This window comes from Grampus griseus (assembly GCF_964374135.1).
Source record: "Grampus griseus genome assembly, chromosome: 2".
In the NCBI taxonomy this organism is placed as follows: Eukaryota; Metazoa; Chordata; class Mammalia; order Artiodactyla; family Delphinidae; genus Grampus; species Grampus griseus.
The window spans coordinates 140,624,056-140,642,047 of NC_139018.1; the positions used below are offsets into that span (position 1 = coordinate 140,624,056).

Here is a 17,992-nt window from a genome sequence, read left to right on the forward strand (position 1 = left end):
GTTTTATTGGGTTTTTCCTATAATTTTTTAAATCTCTATTTTATTTATTTCCTCTCTGAACTTTATTATTTCTTCTGTCTGCTGACTTCAGGTTTTTTTGTTCTTTTTTTTTTTTTTTTTTTTTGCGGTACGCGGGCCTCTCACTGTTGTGGCCTCTCCTGTTGCGGAGCACAGGCTCCGGACGCGCAGGCTCAGCGGCCATGGCTCATGGGCCCAGCTGCTCCGCAGCATGTGGGATCTTCCTGGACCAGGGCACGAACCTGTGTCCGCTGCATCGGCAGGCAGACTCTCAACCACTGTGCCACCAGGGAAGCCCTTGTTCTTCTTTTTTTAATTCTTTTAGGTGGTAGGTTAAGTTGTTTATTTGAGTTTATTCTTGCTTTTTGAGGAAGGCCTGTATCACTATGAACTTCCCTCTAAGAACTGCTTTTGCTGCATCCCATAGATTTTGTATGGTTGTGTTTTCATTGTCATTTGTCTCAGGGTATTTTTTTTTTTTTTTTTTTTTTTTTTTGTGGTACGTGGGCCTCTCACTGTTGTGGCCTCTCCCGTTGCGGAGCACAGGCTCCGGATGCGCAGGCTCAGCGGCCATGGCTCACGGGCCTAGCCGCTCTGCGGCATGTGGGATCCTCCTGGACCGGGGCACGAACCTGCGTCCCCTGCATCGGCAGGTGGACTCTCAACCACTGCGCCACCAAGGAAGCCCTGTCTCAGGGTATTTTAAAATTTTCTCTTTGATTTCATCATTGACCCATTGGTTTTTTAGTAGCATGTTGTTTAGTCTCCATGTAATCTTTTTTTCTCATTTCTCTTTCTGTGGTTGATTTCTTGTTTCATGCCCTTATGGTCAGAAAAGACGCTTGAAATAATTTCTATCCTCTAAAATTTGTTGAGGCTTGTTTTGCATCCTAGTATGTGGTCAGTCCTAGAGAATGTTCCATGGGCACTTGAAAAGAATGTGTATTGTGTGTTTTTTGAATGTAATGTTCTGAAAATATCAATTGGTCTACCTGTTCTATTGTATGTCGTTTAGGATCTCTGTTGGTTTATTGTTGTTTTGTCTGGAAGATCTGTCCACTGATGTGAGTGGGATGTTAAAGTCTCCTACTATTATTGTATTCCCATCAGTTTCTCTCTTTATGTCTGTTAGTATTTGTTTTATACATTTGGGTGCTCCTGTATTGGCTGCATATATGTTAACAAGTGTAATATCCTCTTCTTGTATTGATCCTTTTATCATTATATAGTGTCCTTCTTTATCTCTCATTTTGGCCTTTGTTTTAAAGTCTGTTTTGTCTGATATATTACTACCCCTGCTTTCTTATTATTTCCTTTTAAATGAAATATCTTTTTCCATCCCCTTACTTTCAATCTTTGTATGTCCTTCACCCTAAAGTGGGTCTCTTGTAGGCAGCATATTATAGGCTCTTGTTTTTGTTTTGTTTTGTTTTTTAATCAACAGTCTGCCACTTTGTGTCTTTTGATTGGAGCATTTAGTCCATTGATATTTAAGGTAATTACTGACAGATATGTATTTATTTCCATTTTAAACCTGTTTTCCAGTTGATTTTGTATTTCTTCTTTGTTCCTTTCTTTTTCTTTTTGTTTTTCCTATTGTGGTTTGATGGTTTTCTTTTGTGTTATGCTTGTGTCCTCTTCTTTTTGTTTTTTTGTGAATCTGTTGTATGTTTTTGATTTGTGAGTCATTCTTTTTTTAAAAAATATCTTGAGTATTTATTTTATTTTTTTATAAATTTATTTATTTTTGGCTGCATTGTGTATTCATTGCTGCGTGCGGGCTTTCTCCAGTTGTGGCATGTGGGGGCTACTCTTCGTTGTGGTGCCCATGCTTCTTAGTATGGTGGCTTCTCTTGTTGTGGCGCGTGGGCTCTAGGTGCACAGGTTTCAGTAGTTGTAGTGTGTGGGCTCAGTAGTTGTGGCCTGTGGGCTCTAGAGCGCAGGCTTAGTAGTTGTGGCACACGGTCTTAGTTGCTCTGTGGCATGTGGGAACTTCCTGGACCAGGGATCAAACCCGTGTCCCCTGCATTGGCAGTCAGATTCTTCTTTTTTTTTCATTGTTGTACACAACATTTATTGTTTTTGCATTTGCTGCCAGGAATGTTTGCCACGAGTTCACAGCCAAGTTGTAGATAGTGATCTGTGACCCTCAAAGCATGATGGTGTCCACTCTTCCTGAGTCCATACCTGGACTCAGTCTCCACTTGGCTTGTTTGGGTTGGTTTAAGCTGTAAGCTGATTCAAACCTTTCTACACAAGTTGTGTATACATTCCAAACACAGACCATCTATCACCCTGGTCGTGAAGTCTGAGAGGAACAACATAAAGTGGTTTATAGCACTTATTGATTTTAACTTGGCTAATGTCCCAAACTAGTTAGGAGATAAGGCATTCCTCAGCAGGCAGGCAGATTCTTAACCACTGTGTGACCAGAGAAGTCCTGTGAGTCATTCTTTTTGATGCTCAATTGTCCCATCTTTGATCAGTGGGAGCCCCTTCAAGCTGGCTCCTATGTCCTTTTGATATGAACTCATTAAACCTTGAGAAGCTTTCTTACTTTGAGCCCCAACAAGATGTCCTGGGCACATTTCTTGTACTAAACCTAGAGTCAGTTGTTTTTCCAAGAAGCCGGGGTTTTTTTGTGTGCATGTGTGTGAGAAATGATATTTAGAGGCCACATTCTGGGCACCAGAGATGCTTATTCTGCTGGATATATCTGTTCCTAGGCCTTTTCAGTGGTCAGAACTAAAAAGTATTTTTTGAAAAAGAGGAAAGGAAGATCATGAGTTTATGCAGGTATTAAAATGTAAGATTATCCTTTTTTTTTTTTTTTTTTTGCGGTACGCGGGCCTTTCACTGTTGTGGCCTCTCCCGTTGCGGAGCACAGGCTCCGGACGCGCAGGCCCAGTGGCCATGGCTCACGGGCCCAGCCGCTCCACGGCATGTGGGATCTTCCTGGACTGGGGCACGAACCCGTGTCCCCTGCATCGGCAGACGGACTCTCAACCACTGCGCCACCAGGGAAGCCCAAGATTATCCTTTTTATGTAACTGATTTTATACTGAAAATCTTGGTTCCTAAGATTTTCTTACTACACACATAAACACACACACACCCATACACACCAATTTTTAAATATCAAAATCAATATTGTTTCTAATGTTAGGACAACTGCATAAAGTTGAGGGTGTATTTGCAGTTCTTTTTGTCCTTAGAATATATCATATTAAGAATATATAAGTCAAAATACTGTGTTTTAAAAGTCACTGGGGATAATTTTTTTCTCTACATGGTTATGTCACCTACTTGATACATAGTTAGGTTGTTTCTGTTTTTCAGTTTTTAGGGAATGCTTTTGTTTATTTAGTTTAATTTTGTATATGTATTTGAAATTATGTAAAACATTTATGTGATTCCAAAATTACATAACAAGGTATATGCAGAAAAGTCTTGCTTCCATTCCTGTCCGTTTCACCCTGTTCCCTCCTTCCCCATAGGTAACCATTTTTTATTGACTTTTGGTTTACTGCTCCATTGCTCCTTTTTTGCAAATATGAACAAATGTGTGTGTGTATGTGTGAGAGTGATTATTTCCTCCATTTTTACACAAAAAATAGCATACTTGTTTACTGTTTTGCACCTAGAGCAATAGTGAAAAAACAGCAACAAAACCTTTTATTATGGAATGTCCCAAACATATATAAAAGTGGAAAGAATGGTATAATGAACCTTCTTTTAACAGTTACCAACTCAGTGGCCCATCTTGTTTCATCTATGTTCTTACTCACCTCTCCCCCAGTGGATTGCTTTTAAACAAATTCCAGCATTATAGTATCTATTTCAGTATATATATCTAAAAGATAAAGTTTTATCCTCAAAAAATACCAAAACATAGACATAATATCATCACATCTTAAAATTAATAATAATTCCTTATTATCAAATCTTAATATCAAATGGCAGATGTCTCAGTATTGTCATCATTAAGTTAGGGTTAAAATATCTGATTGTCTCATTTCATTTTACACTTGGCTTGCTTGAATCAGGATCCAAATAAGGGCTATACATTGCAGTTGTATACACTGAAAATGTCTTTTAAGTCTCTTTTAATCTGTAAATTCCTCTTCCCTTAATCTTTTTTTTCCATTGAAATTTTTTTTGTTGAAAACGCTGGATTGTTTGTCCTGTAGAGGCCCTATATTCTGGATATTGCTGCTTAAAGCAGAGATCTTTTCCTGACCTCCCTAACAACTTATCCCTCTAAGCACTCCTCTGACCCCAGGTCAATGGCCCCCTTAGTGAGTAGTACAGTTGTCCCTTTTTTCCTAAGAAGGGCCTCTTCAGATGCAGGCACCAGATTAGTCTCTTGCTTTCCCCCTCTGGGCTGTCTGGGCTGTCCCCATTAGAGAGCTTCAATGAGTCTGCCTGTAGGACTTGTTAGCCTCTCGTTCTCTCCTGGGACTGAGAACAAAGGAGCTGCTACCTATCCTATGCTTTCCTGTGGGTGTATGTGGTCAGTTGTGGCTCAGGGCACCCCTCAGAGTGGGCTGAGGTTATGGAAGCTCAGTTAGTCTGCACTGGGGCTTCTGAGCATTAACCAGGGTAGGCTCAGGTCTACTTTGGAAGTCCCTGAGTCAGCTGACTAAAGCTGTTGAGTAGGAACCTGCTGAGCTAGGGTAGAGGCCCTGGTGAGTCTGGCAGTGTAATGAGGTCTTAGAATTCAAGAAGTGCCTTGGGCCTCTGAAAAGGAAAACGTGGTCCTCTGCTATGCCAGAGGAGAGAAGTACTCACAGTCCTACATGTAGGACTAACCTTTGGGAAAATACGGTCAGGTCTGTTTTTGATTAATAAGGTGAGAGGCAAAGCTAGCTTGGGTGTCAGTGTCAACACTTCATGAGGCCTGTGGATTTCACTAGTGTCCTAGGAGAGCTGGAAGAGAGAATGGTTGGGGGAGGAGGTCATTCTGACCCATGTCCTAGGAAAGCCAGACAGCTCTGATTGGAGAGCTACAGGCCTGTGGCTCCTGCGTGAACTGCTTTCTTGCTGTTCTTTCCTAGACTTGCCAGGTGTGCCAGATGCTGCTGCCCAACCAGTGCAGTTTCTGTGCCCACCAGCGGATCCACGCCCACAAGTCCCCCTACTGTTGTCCGGAGTGTGGAGCCCTCTGTCGCTCTGCCTACTTCCAGACGCATGTAAAGGAGAATTGCCTGCACTATGCCCGCAAGGTGGGCTACAGGTGGGTGCTACCTGACTCACTGTCCTGGGCTTGCCCAGTGGCTGGTTATTTTTCTGGACCAGAACTCATTTTAAGACTTGACCTTTGGGAGTTCCCTGGTGGTCTAGTGGTTAGGATTTGGTGCTTTCAGTGCTGTGGCCTGGGTTCAATCCCTGGTTGGGAAATTGAGATCCTGCAAGCCACGAGGCACGGTGGAAAAAAAATGAGTTTTGATCTTAAGAGGCCTGGGCTGCAGCCTAATAAGAGAAGAATGTTGATTGGTATGTGGACAGACATTTTTAATCTTGTAGGGAACCAGAATAGCAAGGGGAAGAAGAATAAGGAGTTAAAAAGTTAAACATTTAAAAAAAAAAAAAAAAAAGCTTTGGGACTTCCCTGGCTGTTCAGTGGTTAAGACTCTGCCTTTCCACTGTAGGGCACGTGGGTTCGATCCCTGGTTGGAGAACTAAGACCCCACGTGCCATGCGCAGCACAGCCAAAAGATAAAAAATAAATAAATTTAAAAAAAAAAAGCTTTAAATGGGAAGATTTGGGGAAGATTAGAATATATATAAGCATTCACTTTGTCAGTTTGTTTTTTAAAAGTATATAAATTTGTTCACAAAGTTATCATGTTTGGCATATTAATTTTCAAGTACCATTTCAGTAATAAATTTACAACTGTCAGTACTTTCAAATGTTCTCAATTTTTGTTAACAAATGGCAAGATGCCAAACTCAAAGGACTGTAGTATCTTTGTGTTGATTAGTTTTTGTCACTTTGTGAGAAGCAAAGCCTAAGCATGGAAAAAATCATCAGCTTCATGGTAAAACTGAGAAAACTCTATTTTAATTAAACTGAATCTTCTCCATTGTGTTGAACAAATATAAGCAAGAAGTCATTTTCAGGAAAAAGATCAAAATGAGGGAGAACACTCCCTCCAAAACTCATTGATCCATCATTTTACATTGACGCAATCAGGTCTCCTTTACTGGTTTACTGGTTGCTCGGGAGTTTCTACATCTTCTCATGCTTTACTTGATTATTTTTACTTCAGAAACATAATTTTGCCCAAATTTATTAAGGTTTTCTTCTCTTTGGTATTAAATTTTTTTTATTGAGTTAGTTCATTTAATAAACATTTCTTGAGTAGTTACTGTTGTCTTTAGCATTGTGCCAGACACTCAAGATACAAAGATGATTAAGACCCAGCTCCTGCCCTCAAGGGGCTTCATTCAGTCTGATAGGTCACAGACATGCACACAAGTAATTACAATTCAAAGTGGTAAGTCCCATAGTTGAGGAATGGTCAGGAAAGCTTCACAGAGGAGATACTAGGAGGTTTTAGGTAGAAGAAAGGCGGAGAGCATATCTGGCAAGAGCATAGGCAAGGGATACCAGCACACATAAAAGGGCTTACAGGAATGATGAGCATTTCAATAGATGTAGGTCAGGATGAACCGGAGGAAGGGTGAGAAATGAGACTAGGGAGTTGGTAGAGGCCAGGCCATGCAAGACCTTGTATTCCTTGGCAGACGTTTGGAACTTTATCCAGTGGACAGTGATGAGCTACAGAAAGATTTGCAGCAGGGGAGTGATCCAACTGGATCTGTGTTTTAGAAAGATCATTCTGGAAAGCTGACATGTATATTAGAGGGGAGAGATTAGAGACTGGTCGTGTGGCAATCCAGATGAGAGACCGAGGGATTCAGCTAAGGCATGGCTGTGGGGATGGAGAGAAGATAAATTTGAGAGAGATTAGGAAGTAGAAACATTAGGGCTTGATGATAGTTTGTATACTGGGGTGAGGGATGGGGAGTGGTTAGTGATCTTCCAGGTTTCTCTCTTGGTATAAGCATTTCCAAATGTAGACTGATTTCTTTTACATGTTATGGAGAATGGAGAAGCTAAAGTGTATGGGAAGAAAATAATCCAGAGATGGGGTTATACAAAGCCCTTGCCTCTGTGTTGCAGAAGAGCATTGCTGGGCAGCATCCCAGGCTACATTTTAAAACCAAACACCTGAACCTGTGTTTTTTGCAGCATTCATAAAGTTTGAAAATACCTTTCTAACTTTGACTTAAGTGTATGCTGCTTGTTTCAAGATCAAATCGAATCCAATAGCAATGCAATCAACACTTTAATTTTTGTATTTGAATCTTGAATCCAAGAAATTTTCAATAACACAGATGGATTAATAGCATTTTTTGTCTTTTAATTAAATATTTTACTTTCTTCTGTAAGAGTAGAAAGAAACCTAATGTCTCAAAAGGAATTTAGTTTATCAAGCCTTTGTAAGAAATGTCAGACAAAAAAGTATTATGATTCAGCTAGAGGTATTACTGAAGATATTGACGTTAAAATTTTCAATGATCTATGGTTGAACTCAGAAGATATACACACTAATACAGTATTCATTATACTTAAGATCTTCAACTATTAATGTGTTTTTCTGGTAACAGTTTTATTCAGAGGTAATTCACGTACCATCCTATTCACCCATTTAAAGTGTCCTATTTGGTGGTTTTTACTATATTCATAGAGTTGTACAATCAGTCACCACAGTCAATTTTAGAATATTTTCATCACCCAAAAAGAAACCCTATATTTGCAATCCTCCCATCCCCCCAACCCTAAGCAACTACTTTCTGTCTCATAGATGTGTCTCCTTCTGACGTTTCATATAGATGGAATCATATAATATGTGGTCTTAGCCTAATGTTTTCAAGATTCATCCATGTTGTAACATATATTAGTATTTCATTCCTTTTTTGTTTCTACCTGTTGGCTATTATGAATAATGCTGCTAATGAACATTCATGTACAAGTTATTATGTAACACATGTTTTCAGTTCTTTTGGATATATACCTAGCAGTAAAATAAGGAACTACCAGATTGTTTTCCAAAGTGGCTATACCACATTTATATTCCTATCAGCAGTGTATGAGAGTTTTGATTTCTTCACATATTTGTTATTGTCTGACATTTGCATATAGCCGTTGTTGTGGGTATAAAGTTGTATCTCATGATTTTGATTTGTATTTCTCTGATGGATAATTATGTTGAGCATATCTTCATAAATGTATTGGCCATTTGTATATTTTCTTTGGAGAAATATCTATTCAGATCCTTTGCCCATTTAAAAATTGTGTTATTTGTCTTTCTGTTGTTGAGTTGTAAGAGTTCTTTATATATTCTGGTTACAAGTCCCTTGTCAGATGTATGATTTGCTAATATTTTCTCCCATTCTCTGGGTATTAATTTTTTTTTTTTTTTTTTGGTACGCGGGCCTCTCACTGTTGTGGCCTCTCCCGCCGCGGAGCACAGGCTCCAGACGCGCAGGCTCAGTGGCCATGGCTCACGGGCCCAGCCGCTCTGCGGCATGTGGGATCCTCCCGGACTGGGACATGAACCCGCATCCCCTGCATCGGCAGGCGGACTCCCAACCACTGCGCCACCAGGGAAGCCCTGGGTATTAATATTTTTTAGGAAATTCTCAGAAGGTACCTATGTTCCATTTCACTGAGCTCTACTACAGAGTTTTACAATATTATATTTTTAGAATTCTATAAATTATTCTGCTCTTTCTTGAAAATTTGTGACCAGTGTCGTAAGGGAGCAAGTTTAGACTGTTTAATAATGTGTTATTTTCTTATTATTTGTGGTTATTGGCAAAGCTAAATATTTTACTGCTCTTTATCTTTTCTGAAACTGTATATGTTTGACAGCATATGGTTCTATAATTGTCTGTTTTCTCTTTTTCTCTTAAACAGTTGGTAAAGAGCTGTGTCATAGGGTTGGATTTCTCTTCTGCAGATTTTTTCATCAGTTTGTAAACCCTGCTTGATTCAGTCCTTCACTGAGGCTACTTGGCACATGTTCTTTTACCCCTTTATATTCTTACTTTCCATGAGGTTTCTTCCAGGAATGTCTGCTGGGTAAATAGAATGGATTTTCAGTCGCATTTACATTGCTCCTGTAGGAGTTTGGTCAAACTGCACAAATAAAACCACTTAGGAGATTCCTTACACGTCAGGTGTATTTGCCACTTTGGATGAATTTGGAAATATGTGGATTTTTTTTCTCCTCATAATTACTTGTGGTATGGATGTACTTCTGTGTGCTAGGAGTTGGTCACTATTTTGTTTAGCAGGAGAGAAAAGAAAATATAATTTAAGTGTAAGTAGTTTGTATAGTTGCTCTAACACATGTACACATTTAGTAACGAATGCTCACAGACCTCAGTTGCGAACAGGCTTTGAGTTCTGTGCACTTCTCCTCATTGCTAATTAAGTTTGCAAAAGGTGATTCTGTCCCCCACTGCCACTCCCAACACACACAAAAGGAAGAAAAACAAAAAGGACCGGTCAGGATTCTGTGATGAGTTATGTGCATTGCAAAAATGGGCTAATGTATTGAAATGCAGGCTAATATTGGGAGTCAAAGAATTCTTAAGTGAAGGGATGTCCTTTCAGTAAAGCAACAGCCTCTCTACTAGCCTCTATTTAGCCTACTGGGATGTCAAGTTTATAGGAGCAAGCAGTATTGCAACAAACGGAAAATAATAGTTATCTCAAGAGGAATAGCTGGGAGCAGGGAAGGTGTTTTCTCATGTAGGGGAGACCTGTGTGTGTTTATAGGCATGAAGAAAGACTGAACACATGAGAGGGTCTAGGAACCTGAAGAGATGCAGGTTAGCCTGGAGGAAGGTCACATCATTTTCTGATACTGAAGGAAGGAAACACAGTATTTATAGAGAGATATTCTGAAGTTGAAAGAAGAGTACAACAGACCTCAATTTCAGAAAAACGGTTTGAGACAGTTGATACTTTACAAAAGTAATATATGCCCTAAACAAAACTCAGAGAATTTGAATTGGTAGGGAAAAAGAAAAATGTTATCCATAGTCCCACCAAGGAGACACTAGAACACTTATGAGCTGCACGGTCCAAAATGGTATCAGGGGGACTTGCCTGGTGGTGCAGTGGTTAAGAATCCGCCCCCCAATTCAGGGGACACGGGTTTGATCCTTGGTCTGGGAAGATCCCACATGCCACAGAGCAGCTAAGCCCGTGTGCCACAACTACTGAGCCCATGCGCCACAACTACTGAGCCCGCGTGCCTAGAGCCCGTGCTCTACAACAGGAGAAGCCACTGCAATGAGATGCCCACACACCGTGACGAAGAGTAGCCCCCACTCACCGCAACTAGAGAAAGCCCGTGCACAGCAACGAAGACCCAACGCAGCCAAAAATAAATAAACAAACAAAAAATACATTTATAAAAAAAAAAGAAAACCCAAAATAGTATCAGGCACATGTGACTACTGAGCACTTGAAGTGTAGCCAGTGCAACTGGCCATTTTATTTTATTAATTTAAATGTAAATAGTCACATGGACAGTGCAATATAGAACATGTCCATCATCACAGCAAGTTCCATCAGAGAGCGCTGCTCTAGAGCATTTCTTCTTGGGCTCTGAGGGCTGTTTATTTTAATGTGGTTGTTATGGGGAGTGTAGCATTCCGTAGTTGTACATTTTATTCAGTGAACATCCCTGCCTGTTCGGCTCCAGCTTGCGGAAGACACAGGCTTTCTGCAGTCTCCTTCTGAAATTCCTCTTGGACTCCTTCAGTTGTTATCACACTTAAATGGATACTGTTGATGTCATTTTTGAACCATTCTCTACCCTCTCCACTCCCACCAGATTCTCTTGGCTGTGTTCAAGTTTTTGGTTTGCAGAAGAATATTTTCTGGCCAGTGAGGGGAGGGGAGGCTGTCTTCCCCCTTTTCTACCAGGTTGGGTGTTGGGCTTGGGGCACCCTGGATGACTGCATTGTGCCAGGTGGCAGCAAGCAGGCTCTCGAGGTGTACATGTGGAGGATAGAAGACTGAGTGCATGAGGGAGGAGGAGAGGGAGGGTCCCTGAGATGGCCCTGTTCCTGTCTTCCATTCCTCCTTTTCCAACACTACTTCTCGGTCTGACATGCCTACTTCCCCCGCACCCCCCAACATCTGTTATCCAGGTGCATCCACTGCGGGGTAGTCCACTTGACCTTGGCCTTGCTGAAAAGCCACATCCAGGAGCGACACTGCCAGGTTTTCCACAAATGTGCATTCTGCCCCATGGCCTTCAAGACTGCCAGTAGCACCGCGGACCACAGCGCCACCCAGCATCCCACCCAGCCCCACAGACCCTCCCAGTGAGTGCAGCTCCAGGGCCAGCAGGCCTGTGGAGCAGAGCTGATAGATTGGGTGCTCTGTGGGGAGGTGTTGGGATGGACTGGGAAGCCTGGGCTAGTGGCAGAGATGCCTGGAGTCCTCTAAAGACATCCTGAGTCTGCTGAGTATCAACGTTGGCTCAGAGTATTGCTTCCCCAAACCTGACTCTGGTTCAGAGAGATCAGAGATGGGGTGGAGGGGCCTTGTGGTTCTGCCAGCGCAGCCTTGGGTACCTCACACGCTGGGGCTTGTCTCGTCAGGCTCATTTATAAGTGCTCCTGTGAAATGGTCTTCAACAAGAAGAGGCACATTCAGCAGCATTTTTACCAGAATGCCAGTAAGGCGCAGGTGGGCGTCTTCAAGTGCCCTGAGTGCCCGCTCTTGTTCCTGCAGAAGCCAGAGTTGATGCAACATGTCAAGGTGGGACGCCTTGGGGAAGGAGGCTGGGGAGAAGGGCACATGCCTCAGGCCGGGGGTCTGACTCTGTGCATCTTTCCCCTTGCCCAGTCAGTAATCGCTCTCCCCATCCCCAGAGCACCCACGGTGTTCCCCGAAACGTGGACGAGCTGTCAAGCCTCCAGTCTTCAGCAGACACATCTTCAAGCCGCCCTGGCTCTCGAGTTCCCACTGAACCCCCAGCCACTAATGTGGCTGCTCGGGGCAGCTCCCTGCCCTCTAGCCGCTGGGGCAGGCCAGAAGCCCATCGCAGGGGTGAGGCCAGGCCCCGGCTGAGGAACACTGGCTGGACCTGCCAGGAATGCCAGGAGTGGGTTCCTGATCGGGAGAGCTATGTGTCCCACATGAAAAAGAGCCATGGTCGGGTAAGTGTAGCCACACGGGCACAGTGCAGCCCCAGATTCTCTGGACTTCTGTCCTGTGGGGTCATAGCCCCCTTGTATGGATGACTTCCTGGTGCTTTGGGCATGGTGGGTACTACAGATCTTGAGGTCTTGGGGCATCCTCGTTTCTGCCTTCATCATCTGAGAAGAAGGACGCACCCAGAACTGTCTTACGGTTCTGATGCTTTGCATCCTGTCATCTCCCATAGACGTTGAAGCGGTACCCATGTCGGCAGTGTGAACAGTCCTTCCATACCCCCAACAGCCTGCGCAAACACATCCGCAACAACCACGACACAGTAAAGAAAGTCTACACTTGTGGGTGAGTCCCTGGGGGCGGGAGCCAGGAGGCCTGAATTTATCAAGACTGTCCATAGTACCACTGGGGCTTTTCTCTGCTGTGAGATTAGGGCCCAAAGGCAAGAGATAAGCAGGTTTCTAACGGGAATATGCTGTGGCTAGGTCAGAAATGAGGGCATTCCGGAAATAAGCTGCTAGAGCCTGGTGGCTCTGGAGCCCTCCCCCTTCCCAACTCCCTAACCCCAGGCTGGCCTGCCAGTCAGCAGTGGAGGGCCCTGAGGTTTGAGAGGAGTGGTGGCAATGTGAGCATGTGCCCCGTTCGGCTGTGAGGCTGCAGCACCATCTGTCCGAGCTTTAGGACAGGACAGGCCACTCTTTCAGGCTGACCACTAGCCCAGCAGTTGGGTCTCTGGACCCTGATACCAGAGAGTGGAGAGTGCAGTCATAGCTCAGGGCCAGTACAGATACTCTGATATGCTGTTGTTGTCTGCCACCTTGGCTGGCTTGCTGGCTAGATTTCTCTGGGGAGTACCCAGCACCACCCAGCCAGCCTGAGGGCCACTCTGCCTGCTCCAAACTCTCTCCCCACTGGAGCCAGAAGCAGTTTTGCCTCTGCCTGCCTGCCAGACCTGCCTGGCCCCCCTGGGCCCCGGAGCCTGTCATCTTACATGACCTCTTTCGGCTGTACTTTTGCAGGTATTGCACAGAGGACAGCCCCAGCTTTCCTCGGCCCTCCCTCCTGGAGAGCCACATCAGCCTTATGCATGGTATCAGAAACCCTGATTTGAGCCAGACGTCCAAAGTCAGACCTTCGGGCGGACATTCCCCTCAGGTGAGTGTGGGGCCCCTGCCGACTGGAGCAGCTTGCCCAGTGCGGCTGGAGCTGGAGGGGCACTAGGAAGGCTACAGGGAGCCCATTTGTCCTTGTGGCCATGGAGCAGCCAGCAGTGACAGCGTCCCTCAATGCCAGTCACTCTCTAGTCTTGTGTGACCTGCCTGGGGACTGCACACAAAGAAGGGACAGGAACAAAGACTCACGAGGCAGCCCGTTGACCGTTTTTTCTTTATGTTTCCCTGTCACTGCGACCCCCTTCCTTGGGTATATGCTGCATTCTGTGGCCATCGGAGTACTTTCACACATACCCTCCTACTTCTGCCCCTCTGCAGTCCTAGGAGGCAGGGGTAGGCAGGGCTCACTGTTAGGTGAGGGTGACCATGCTTGGCTGAGTCACCTCCCCACCCCCACCCCCAGTTACAGAGGAGCCAGACCTAGACTCCTGCTCTCCTGGACCTTTGTCCTCTGGCCTCATCCCTATTTCATGACCTCATACATTTCTGGTCAACTTCTGGAGCAGCCTCCTCACAGTAGGGCCTTCCCACTCCACGGCGAGGGGCTGCTCCTCAGAGGGGCAGGCATGTCTGGGAAACTGCCTGGATTTTGAGGAGTTTCTTTAATGGCTATTCAGAGAAGGGCCCTGGTCTGCAAAGGCCCTTTCACACACAGCAGGAAGGGTGTCAGTTGACATTTTGGCAACATCTGTCTATGATTAAAATGCATACCCTCCCTTCTCTGCCAAATGCATACATCCTCTGATCTAGCAATTCTGCTTCTAAGATTTATCTGTCAGATATCTTTGGCCTTGGGCATAAGGAAATGTGTCAATATATGTTTTTAAGTGAAAAAAGCAGGGTGAAGAGAAGTGTGCGTGTAATGCTATCATTTCATAAGAGGCAGTAGTTTTACTTCTGTGTACGGATAGAATATCTTTTGGAGGAGCCACACAGAACCCAGGTAATACGGTGTTCTCTGGAGAGCAGGGCTGGGGAGCCGGGTAGGAGGGACTTAATCTTTTCTGTACCCTTCCCATATCTTTGGAATGTTGTGCCACATGCATATGTTACATTAAACAAACAAACATAAGAAACAAACCAAACCTAAACCAGAATTTAGGGCTGCGGTGAGCCTGGCCTGGGTGGTGATTCTGTGAGTCCTTGGGCTGCGTTTATCCTGTTTGGGGGGCTCGTGTCTCGGGCTCACATCGTTTCCCCTTTCAGGTGAACCATCTGAAAAGACCAGTCAGCAGAGCAGGGGATGCTCCAGACACCAGCAATGGCGCGACTGTCTCTTCCACCAAAAGGCACAAGTCCCTTTTCCAGTGTGCGAAATGTAGCTTTGCCACAGACTCAGGGCTCGAGTTTCAGAGCCACATACCTCAGCACCAGAAGGACAGCTCCACAGCCCAGTGTCTCCTCTGTGGCTTGTGCTACACCTCTGCCAGCTCCCTCAGCCGCCACCTCTTCATCGTCCACAAGGTGAGAGACCAGGAGGAGGAAGAGGCAGAGGCAGCAGAGCCAGAGGAGGGCTCTGGGGAGGAGGTGTCCGTGGAGACCAGGGAGAACGGACTGGAAGAGTGTGCCGAGGAGCCTCTGTTGGGTGACTCAGAGGCCAGGAGGTCACTGGGCCTGGCCCCTGACGAGGATGGTGCCCAAGATGCTCAGAGTCAACCACAGGCCTCTCAGGACCGGGACAGCCACACACCGTCCCCACAGGTGTGACTGGAAGCTTTGCAGTGCGCAGCCGGGTGGTGCCGTGGTGTCCTCCGCCTGCCACGCGGACAGTGGGAAAGAGAAGGCTCCACCCCGGTGTGAGTGTGGCTGGCTGGGCCCTGGAGCAGTGTCTGCCCTGAGCTGCTGGGGGCTGGGTGTCCCCCAGCCCCAGGAGATGGCGGGGTCGTCCAGGACCCTCACAGCTCTGAATTTGCTTCTGTTATTTATGGCTTTGTGCTGCTTCCTGGTACCCCAACTTTTGTCTGCGTCCTTCCAGCCCCAGGCTGCTTAAGTGGCCCAACCCCGATGCTGTCACCTCAGCTAGAAACCCCTCAGCAGCTGTGCTCTTCTGGGAGGCTCCCCGCTCGCTGCCTTCAGCCAGGGGCTCCTGACAGCAGCTCTCTTTCTTGCCACTGGAGCCTGAGAAGGGGGATGAGGGTGCTGGTGCAGTCCCTCTCAGAGAGCTCGCCCAGCCTGGCTTGCAGAGGGCCCTTGGTCACCATGCCGTTCCTTTCTGTCTTCTCTGATTCGTTCCCCAAAAAAGAGTCCTGGAGAATTAATTGTCACACTGGCCCATCCTGTCTGTGTGGGGGGAGAAACTTCTGCAGCACACCTCTGTCTGGAACCCGGGAGAGCAGGAAACGCAGCCAAGTCAGGCAGGCACCGAGGCAGACCCCCTTCAGAAGGAGCTGTGCGTCCTTGTTCTGCTGCTGTTCTGCCTTTCCTGACGAGCGGGGTTTGGGGCGCAGAGACACTGGGATATTTGTACTCTTGCTCCTGTGCCATTAGAGAGGCTGCTGCCCCAGGCAGGCCAGCCCCTCCTCCTCTCGGCTGCACCCGTGTTGCTCAGACTATATTTCAAATAAAAAAATCTTCTTACCATGCAGGTAGGCTCTTGTATTCCTCTTCCAGTGAGCCTGGCCCTACCCTACTCCACCTAAGACTTCCCTCATTGTCCCATCTCTGAGGGAGAACAGTGTTTCCTGCTGCCCAAGGACAGTCCTCTCTAGATTTTGGAGCTGTGGTGTGGAAACCAGGAGCTCAGTACTTCTGAAGGGGTGAGGGGAGGGTCTTATGCTGGTCAAGAGTCACCTCCAAGTTCTCCCCTGAGCTAGCAGCCTTGGTTTTTAGGGCTTATTGAAATTTTCCTGGGCACCTCCATCTTTCCTACAAACGGTTTTTCAAACTAAGAGAACCCTTTACTGGTGGGAGGAGGGAGAGGGATAGAAGGGAGGAATTCTGTACTTTTCTTGCACTGTTCAAGAGGCCTTGATATCACCCCTGCCACAGGGAACTCGGGCGTGGCAGAATTGGGATTAGACATGGGAGGCTGGGCTGTCTTTTCTCTGATGGCAGAGTTAGGACCTGACCTAGCACAAGGAGCCGGCTGTGCGGAGGTGTCCTCTGACCTCTGCTCCGAGTAGCTGCTGCAGCCCTGCATGGGTGGGATGTGGGGCTGGGCCCAGCAGGATCTAGTGCAGCAAAGGGAAGTGGGTGCTGACTGCATTCTTAGAGGCGATCCTTCAAGGAAGACATTGAATATCAATGATAAATTATTAAGTCAGGTAAATATGCCTGACCTTTTCACAATTGAAAAAAAAATTTCTTCCTCTATCAAATGCCAGATTTTTAGTGGAAATGCTAATGGCATTGGGAAAGGTTAGCGCTTGTTTCAGTTTCAGAGAAACAGTGCTTCTTAATGATTGCCATACCTGGCAAGGCCACCATGTCCCTGCTTCCCAAGCAGGCAGCGAGGGCAAACCGGGCCTGATTCCGGCTGCATGCAGAGCCAGAGCTGGCCCCAACTCAGCTGTCATCCCTTCCTAATTCCAGTTGCAGGGTGCCTACCCTGCACCCGGGGCCATTCACAGGAACAGATTATAGAGGAGGCTGATAGAAGCGTTTGAAATGGATGGCCGAACCACTTCCAGAGACAGTATAGCTGGAGCTGGGGGAGAGGAGGTGGTGAAATCACAGGTTTGACCTGTCCTGACCTCAGATCTATCTCCTTCCTGGGAATGGTATGGAGTGGAAAGAATGTCGAGCCACTCACCAAGAAACCTGGGTCACAGCCTGGGTTCTGCCCTCAACCAGCTCTTAACAAACCCTCTTAACTTCACCAGCCCCTCCCCTTCAAGATAGACCTAGTATTTCCCATCCAACTCGATTCACAGGCTTTTGTGAGGTGATAAGTATGGAAGCATTTTCTAGTTTATGAAACACTATCAATGTCAGGGATTATTGACTATGAAACACTATCAATGTCAGGGTGGAGTGTACCTTGCCGGCTATTCAGACTTGATGCTGATGGTCAGTTATGATCGGTCTGGGACATCTCTCCACTGTTTAGTAAGAGTGATGATTAACAGCACTTTAAGTCCTGCTTGTGGGCCCAGCATCTTTCTAAAAACACTTTGCAGTGATTCTCACTTTGTCCTCACAGTGATCTCACAGTTAGCCTCCACTGTACAGAGAAGAAAACCGAGGCTCAGAGAGGTTAAATAAGTTGCTGGGTGACCTTGTAAGTCAAGCCCATCTGGTTCTAAAGTCCATGATGTCAGCTGCTGTGTTGCCTTAGTGACCCGGCTACTTTGGCTGGCTGCCAGCTTATCAACAGTTTGCAGCCATCCAGACAACTGCTTTCCTACCTCCCCTGCAGTTGGGGTGCCCCACTGAGCACCAGGTTCTCTTTGGAGTCAGTCTGTGCCTTTTCACCCCAAGGAGGGCCCTGTGCATCACATTTGCTTGTGGCGTTCCAAAGCACATGCAGTGTCTCTGTGACCTTTCATTCTCATTGGGATTTATCTTGCCATTTGAAGATCATTATTTTGGTGAGGCTATTACAGAAAAA

At 45.8% G+C, this 17,992-nt stretch overlaps 1 protein-coding gene across 10 annotated transcripts in view; it reads left to right on the forward strand.

The window, feature by feature from the left end:
* Positions 1-16,647, forward strand: part of ZNF592 (zinc finger protein 592) — a gene marked incomplete at its 5' end in the record, with an annotated part of 57,560 nt that extends 40,913 nt beyond the window's left edge. For all 10 annotated transcript variants that reach the window (XM_082647918.1, XM_082647909.1, XM_082647911.1 and 7 more), the window contains 7 exons: positions 5,076-5,254; positions 11,260-11,436; positions 11,716-11,875; positions 11,989-12,276; positions 12,504-12,616; positions 13,291-13,426; positions 14,650-16,647. In XM_082647918.1, coding sequence (XP_082504044.1) covers positions 5,076-5,254; positions 11,260-11,436; positions 11,716-11,875; positions 11,989-12,276; positions 12,504-12,616; positions 13,291-13,426; positions 14,650-15,150 — 1,554 coding nt within the window. In that variant the 3' untranslated portion in view covers positions 15,151-16,647. The remainder of the gene's footprint in view (positions 1-5,075; positions 5,255-11,259; positions 11,437-11,715; positions 11,876-11,988; positions 12,277-12,503; positions 12,617-13,290; positions 13,427-14,649) is intronic.
* Positions 16,648-17,992: the final 1,345 nt, after the last annotated feature.